Source organism: Caenorhabditis briggsae (assembly GCF_000004555.2).
Source record: "Caenorhabditis briggsae complete genome, chrIII, whole genome shotgun sequence".
NCBI lineage: Eukaryota > Metazoa > Nematoda > Chromadorea > Rhabditida > Rhabditidae > Caenorhabditis > Caenorhabditis briggsae.
In genome coordinates, this window is record NC_013490.2 from 2,894,439 (window position 1) to 2,902,530 (window position 8,092).

The window sequence follows — 8,092 nt, forward strand, 5'->3', positions numbered from 1 at the left end:
TTCTACACTTTTTCAGAATTGACAACTTTTTAAATCTCATTTAGTTTTTGAGATATGCGCCTTTAAAGATGGTGCGCCTTCTCTCCCCATTGCTCATTGGCTTATCCTCAAGCCGAAAGCGTGCGACATCTTTAAAGTCTTTTGAGCTCAATTATCTCAATTCCTGTGAAAGATATCAAAAAACAGTCAACTGATAAAATGTTGCTGATATTATGATAAAGAATTTATTAGTTGACCACTTTTTGATATCTTTCACAGGAACCGAGATAGTTAAGCTCAAAGCTGACCGACATCTGCTCCTTTTCCCTCTCTCCTTTTATATGCTCTCTCAGGTCGTAGAGTGTAACAAAAGGAAGAAGAAGAAGCTTTAGAGGTTCCAGTAGAACCCCATACATTTGTAACGAGGGGTCTATTCGGAGAGATGTCAGAAGGAGAAGAAGAAGAAGAAGCGATTGCGTGTTCAGAAGCAATAAAATTTCTAAAAAGAGCCAAAAAAGCGGGCAAATAGAGCAATGAATATCTGAAAAGATAGAACACATGCAACTATAATTCGAGAAGCTTCCCTAAGAAAATTGGGCGGAGCTTCGTTCCGGCGCTCCTACACCAGCCAAGACCCCTCATTTCTCCCCTACGACGACCTGACTGAATGGACGTCTCAATTTCCCAGGAAATTCTCCAAAAATCCTAAAAATGAATGGATTTTGGAGGCGTTTTCCCTTATTTTTTTGAAGATTAATACTTATATAACCCCCCTTATACCTACATAACCCCCTATTTATTCCCTAGGAACTTACTAAAAAAACCCCCTTTGGGTTTTTGGAAGTTTACTTTGATTTTTCTGAGAAGGTTAGTTATTGAAGTTGTCTCAAATTTTCAGACTAAACTAAAAAAGAAAAGAGCTTTAATTTTGTAATTGACGCTTTTTCAATAGCTACAGTAGTTTTCGAGATATGTGCTTTTAAAGATAGCGCAACTTGAGAAGGAGCCTCCTATGGCGCACCATCTTTAAAGGCGCATAACTCAAAAACCAAAGAAGCTATACAAAGGTTATAAATTGCAAAATTGTTTAAAATTGAATTTTAAACAATTTTGTAGTTGACAATCTTTTGGTAGCTACTGTAGTTTTTGAGATACGCGCCTTTAATGATGGCGCGCGCCTACAGCTTGAGGAGGGGCCTCCTACGGGGGCACCATCTTTAAAGGCGCATAACTCAAAAACCAAAGAAGCTATACAAAAGTTATAAATTGCAAAATTGTTTAAAATTGAATTTTAGACAATTTTGTAGTTGACAATCTTTTGGTAGCTACTGTAGTTTTTGAGATACGCGCCTTTAAAGATGGCGCACGCCTACAGCTTGAGGAGGGGCCTCCTACGGAGGCACCATCTTTAAAGGCGCATATCTCAAGAACTAATAAAGTTAGGAAAAAGTTGTCAACTAGAAAAATAAGTAAAAAAAAATTTAAGAGTCTAAAAACCAAATTTCAAATGTTCTCCACCACTCTGGACTGCTTCAGAACATTTTGGAAGTCTGTATTTCGGAATCAGCAAATCCCATCCAGCTCAGCATCACTGTTCTCAACCATTCTGGACTTGTGTAATTTTTCTGGATTTCCAAATCTACAGGTCCGACAATGTGAAGTCCAACTTCTGCCCCAAACAATGATCCCATTTATGACGCTTCGGTGAGCTCAAGCTATGCGCCTTTAAAAATCGTTATTTTTTCAGAAAACCTGTGATTCCGACGCTATTTACTACGTCTACCCAAAAGACTGTTCGTTGAACTGCAACGTGATCTATGCAGTGAGTTGAATTATCTTTTTTTTTAATCAATGTTAATCAGTAAAAATTGCAGGTAGAAGTCTGGGAAATCCAAAGTTTATGTACGGCAAGGTGGAGTAGTGAGCATCAAAAGCACTAGAGGACAATACCCCCGCTATACAATATTTTCGTGCTTCGAGACAGCTGGTTATTGTTTCTACGGACGTGAAGGATCATATGGTTGCATTCTCTAAGGTATACTAATTGGAGACAAGAGCCAGAGCACAAAAATTGGTGAATTTTCGATCTTGACAAGGCCAGAAAAATGGAATTTAGAATCAATGCAGAAAGAGGTAAATCGATTAAATCCTATTATTTCATCTCAAATTATACTTTTTCAGACGTCGTTTGTGGACCATTCTAAGATCTCGGCAAATTGTTAACAACCCACATGGATTTTCAGCATTCGGATTTCTCAGAATCTAGATTTTTTTCTCGATTTTTTACTTCATATTTTTTATCGAAATTCAATAAAACCTATTTCATAGCATTCCCAGCCTTTGAATTTTGAACAAAACCTTTCAGATTCTATCAAAGTCGCATCCAACCTGTCATTTGAAGTCCATATATCTAATTCCCTGTGAAAGATATCAAAAAAGTGTTAACTGATAAAATACTTACCATGGAATCAGCTACATTTTATTAATGAACAACTTTTTTCTAACTTTTCTAGTTTTTGAGATATGTCCCTTTAAAGATGGCGCACGCTAGCAGCTTGAGGAGGACCTGTCGAAGGGGGAGGGCATCTTTAAAGGCGCATATCTCAAACACTAAAAAAGCTACCAAAATGTTGTAAACTGTAAAATTACTCAGCATAAAATTTTACACATTTTTCTAGTTGACAACTTTTAGGGGCTAGCTTTTAAGCTTTTCAAAATGTGTGGACAAAGTGACAAACAATCAAAAAAAGAGACGCAACTTCATTTATTTATTATGAGAATGAAAAACTTGTATCCTCCATTGTAACTATCCGGTGCGAATTCTTTGGCAATTGAAATCATTTCTGGAATCGACAGGGGTCTAGAAGTCGTGCGGAATTGAGCTTAAAATGCAGCAGACGTCGGAATAGAACTGAAATTTGAAAACTTTGATTTCACTGGAAATAATGCAAACATATTGTTAATTTCCTAAAAACCAATAAAAAATTCTACTGTTTTGGAGTTTTTTGTACGTATTCTTAGTTAATAAAATTGTAGAATTACCTTTTTGTCAACCGTAATATACCAAAGGTTCTGCAATCCCTTGGTAGTGGCTTGCTGTGAGTCTTTCAGCAGTTCATCGGCCATTTTTTGCACTTTCCAGGCGTTGGAGAAGTACCGTGATGACTTTTTTGACGATTACTTCCGACACGGCTGAAGGTGGTGGTAGAAGAAGAGCTTCGACAGGTTGGTTGGATGATCGTGTGCTTGGTTCTGCAGGTTGTTCATGGGAGTCCGAAGTTGCTGTTCTTCATATGCCTTGGTCTTGGTGGGTGGCGACATAGTGTCTGAAAATTGAAAAGTTTGAAAATTAACAATTCCTCGATAAATTGAGAAAAGAAACTAGATTCTTCAAACACGAGTTTTAACTTTTAAAAAAATTAAAAAATTCAGCTGGTACATATAAATTCTTGTTAATTTCTGGACTAAAAATGTTATTTCACACATTTTTCTAGTTGACAACTTTTTTCTAACTTTACTGGTTTTTGAGTTATGCGCCTTGAAAGATGGAGGTCCCCCTAGGAGGTTCCTCCTCAAGCTGTTAGCGCGCGTCATCTTTAAAGGCGCATATCTCAAAAACTACGGTAGCTATCAAAAAATTGTCAACTAGAAAAATGAAGCTCTTGTATTTTTTTAGTATAATTTGAAAATTTCCAATACAAAAAAAACTAACCTTTTCAGGAAAATCAATAAAAATAGAAAACTGCCATGAAAACCCATTTATTCCTAGGTTTTTTTGGAATTTTTTAGGAATAAATAAGAGTAGAAATATTAGGTACATTCAGAAAAATAATGGGAAAACTCTCCAAAATCCATTCATTTTTGGGATTTTTGGAGAGTTCCCGGGGAGACGTCTATTCAGAAAGTCGTCGGAGGAGGGAAATGAGGGATCACGGGTGTCTAGCAGGCATTGGAGGACACTCCTTATTAGTTGTACTATCTCACATCCATAAATGACACCTGCTGACATTTCTCTGCGTCTCTCAAATGGCCACGCTGCCTAAAATCAATAGGTTATTTCCAATAGTTACTTTAGTGGTCATCACACACTATTCTTGATGTACATGGGAATGTAGCACGCTACGTCACTGTGACCTACAGACTGCAAAACTAGGTAGCCTATTGATTTTAGAGATCTATTGGTTCCGGAGGGTCCCACCCGATACCTACATCTCTTCATTCCTCCCCTCTGACGTCTTGACTGAATGGACGTCTAAATATCCTCGGGAATTCTCCAAAAATCCTAAAAATGAATAGATTTTGGAGAGTTTTCCCCTTATTTTTCTGAATATATCTACTATTTCTACCCCTATTTATTCCTAAAAACTACCAAAAACCAATTAAGGAATGAGTATTAGGATGTTTAATTGATTTTCCTGAACATGTTAGTATAGTAATAGTTTTTGAATTTGTTTGAAAATTTCAGATAACACTAAACAAGAAAATAGCTATATTTTATTAGTTGACCATTTTTCGGTAGTAACCGTAGTTTTTGAGGTATGCACCTTTAAAAATGGTGAGCCCTCTCTGCCTCTCGGTGGCTCCTCTGTAAGCGCGCGCCAACTTTAAAAACGCATATCTCCAAAACCAAGAGAGCTATCAAAAACTTGTAAACTACAAAAATATTCAAAATTGGTTTTTACACATTTTCATAGTGGAGCATTATTGAGTAGCTACCGTAGTTTTTTGAGATAAGTGCCTTTAAAGAAGGTGCGCTCTTACAGCTTCAGGAGGAGCCTCCTAAGGGGTGCCATCTTTAAAGGCGCATAACTCAAAAACCAAGGCAGTTTTTAAAAAGTTGTAAACTGCAAAAATATTTATCATTGAATCTGAAAAATATTTATCATTGAAACTGACACATTTTTGTAATTAACTAATGTTAAGTAGCTTTTGTAGTTTTTGAGATATATGCTTTTGAAGATAGCGCACCCCTCTCCCTTTCGGTAGCTCCTCTCTAAGCGCCCGCTAACTTTAAAAGCGCATATCTTAAAAACTACAGTAGGCACCAAAAAATTGTCAACTACAAAAATGTAACTCTACTTTTGTTCTTTTTACTCTGAAATTTTCAGAAAAAAGTGATAACTATGGCTACCAGACGATCTTCCAGACGGAGTTGTACGTTATAAAGTGCAGACTCTCTACAGAAACGGGGTGGATCTTCATCTTCGGCTCGATGAACCAAACGTAATGGAAGCAATTGAGAGCATTTTCACTAAGTAGGTACAGTAGTTTTTTTTTAAATTTGTTTTGTAATTTTCCGACCTTTCAGCTTTTATAAGAACGTTCTTCCACGCATTAGTCTACAGCAACCAGATTGGGACACTATGTATTCTGCTTGATTGGTGGAATTCTTGGAGAACTTCGATGCTGCGGTAGTGAAGTTCAATCATCTGAACATTTCAGAGCAACAAGAACAAACTCTCCACGCCAAGTTCAGAAGATATCTCACTGCCACGTCAGGCAGAGTTCCAGGAAACCCGGAGAGCAAACTGTTTGGGATGCCGCTCAAGCGAATCGCCGGGAGATCAATCTATTTTTTTTTGATAATAAACCTTTTTACCGCAACATGTTCTTTTAAATTCGGTGATTGCGGACATTCCAAAACTACAGTAACCCCAAAAGTAGAGTTGTACCAAGTCGGGGACGCCTATCCGCAAGCAATTTTTGAAGGCGCATATCTCAAAAATTACCGTAGCTAGCAAAAAATTGTCAACTTCAAAAATGTTTGAAATTCAATTTTATACATTTTTTCAGTTTACAACTTTTTAAAAACGTTTTTAGTTTTTGAGATATGCGCCTTTAAAAAGCCTATCTCTAGACGTCTTTCTTCAGGCTACATTTAAAGGCGCATACCCATGAATTTACGACAATTCCAATTTTCTAGCCAAATCATTTACCAACATTAATTTTCAATTTAAAATCTGAATTTATCATAAAATTCTAGTCTGGAACCCATTTTGTTAGATCTCCTAGCTCAATTTTAAGAGAATTCGGTGTTTGCGGACTTTTGAAACTACAGTAACCCACAAAATATTGAAACGGGAAAATTAGGACAATAAATAATTTTATTTTGAGTAAAATAGCACAAAATTTTGAAAAATACACGTGGATCGGGACATTTTTGGTCTGGAAAAGGAGGTGAGATGCGTAGTAGTAAAATGGAAATTTAATTTTGGAGATTTTTAAGCTCCGCCCACTTTAAAAAATTTTAAAAACGTTAAATTTGAATTTGGCGTAGGTCAAAATTTAAATTCAAGCTAAACTAGCCGAGTTTAGGCTCATTTTGAAGCTCTAAACGCCCCAAGTTCAAATTGAAAATGGGCCGAGCTTCAAAATCAATAATATTCGAGAAAAATCCTAAAATCATTTTTAAAAGAATTCAAGCGGCCGCTCCAAATTGTCTCCTTCGAATCCAACGGGTTAGCAATGGGAATCCACAGCAGAATCCAATGGCGATGAGGACCAAAAGTCTGGAATTTCAGAATTTTTTGAGTTTGGCACCAAATTTGAAATTCAAATTTCTGAAATTTTTTCATGCAAACAAGCTAACAGAACAACGATCTTCACAAAAAGTTCATTTTTATTATAAATTTCGAGAATTTAACAATAAAAATGAGGAAAAAATTGAAAAATGACCCGGAAAAGTGTGTTTTTGGTGCGTTTTGGAGCTGAATTGAGCGGTGAGAGGATTACTGTATGCCGATTTTGTCTCTAAATTAGCAGAAATGAGCAATGAAACGTGGATTTTTGAATTTCTTGCGTTAAGAGCTTTAAAATAAGCCCAAACACGACTAGTCTAGCTCAAGTTTGAGTTTTGACCTACCAGCCGCGACGCGGCCGCATCGCGTAGGTAAAAATTAAAATTGAAGCAAACCTGGTCGTGTTTGGGTTCATTTTGAAGCTCTTGACGAGCTGAATTCAATTTTGGAGTCAAAATTCAAAAATAAATTTTAGATTTTTGGAAAATTTCAAAAAACACAAAAAGCTAGAAAATGTTCAGGCAATCACAACAGAAACATTCGAAAAATAGGAGTTCTAGAACATCAGACGTCTCGCCAAAAATACAATAATTAAGGCGTACCCAATTGAGGATCCTCGACCACCGATTCGATCGGATCCCATGCTTCCGCCGCCTCGACAACACTCGTATCCACAGCAATATTCATAGTATCCACAACCCCATGTGATTTCGCGAGGCCGGGAGTTGTCCTGGAATAGAAAATTTGAATTTGGCACGTTGAGAGCTTCAAAATAAGCCCAAACACGGCTAGCTTAGCTCAACTTTGAGTTTTGACCTACACGTTGCGGCGAGTCGCGGCTGGTAGGTCAACATTCAAATGATAGCTAGACTGCCCGTGTTTAGGCTCATTTTGAAGCTCTTTCCACAAAAATTTCAAAAATTTCAACTTTCATCGGATTAGCATTAAAATTAGGAAAGTTACGGTAGCTTTTAATTTTTGAAGTAAAAATTGGAAAAACGCCATAACTTTTCTAATTTCAGTCGCATCCTATCGATTTCCACAGAAAAATACGAATTTTGTTTGGAGCTTCAAAGTAAGCCCAAACACGGCTAGTCTAGCTCAATTTTGAGTTTTGACCTATGCGTTGCGGTCGCGTAGCGGCTGGTAGGTCAAAACTCAAAATAAAGCTAGAATAGCCGTGTTTAGGCTTATTTCAAAGCTCAAGAAAAGCTAAATTCGAAAATATTAGCGAAAATCTATAAAAACTGACTGAAAAAATTTTAGGGCTTTCTGAAAATTGGTTTTTCGCCCAATTTTAGCCGAAAATTGCTCATTTTTCTTCAATTTTTTGAATTTTTCGAAAAGGTCACCTGGAATAAATATTTCCAAATTGTGGATCACCTGACTCAATTGGCATTCGACACATGTTTGTGTGTCCCGGACTCTGTCGATAGTAGTTAGAGCCCCAGTAGTATGGGCGGTTGTTCCACCTGAAAACTTGGAATGTCGAGGTTTTTAGAGATTTTGAGCTAAATATTTGAGTTTGGCGCGTTGCGAGCTTCGAAATAAGCCTAAACACGACTAGTCTAGCTTGAATTTGAGTTTTGACCTAC

At 37.0% G+C, this 8,092-nt stretch overlaps 1 protein-coding gene across 1 annotated transcript; it reads right to left on the reverse strand.

The window, feature by feature from the left end:
• Window positions 1-2,839: 2,839 nt before the first annotated feature.
• Window positions 2,840-7,184, reverse strand: CBG22489 (the record flags this gene model as incomplete). The annotated part of the gene is made up of 2 exons (XM_045243510.1): window positions 2,840-2,904; window positions 7,100-7,184. 2 exons carry the CDS (start codon window positions 7,182-7,184, stop codon window positions 2,840-2,842), a joined length of 150 nt encoding a protein of 49 aa, XP_045097583.1.
• Window positions 7,185-8,092: the final 908 nt, after the last annotated feature.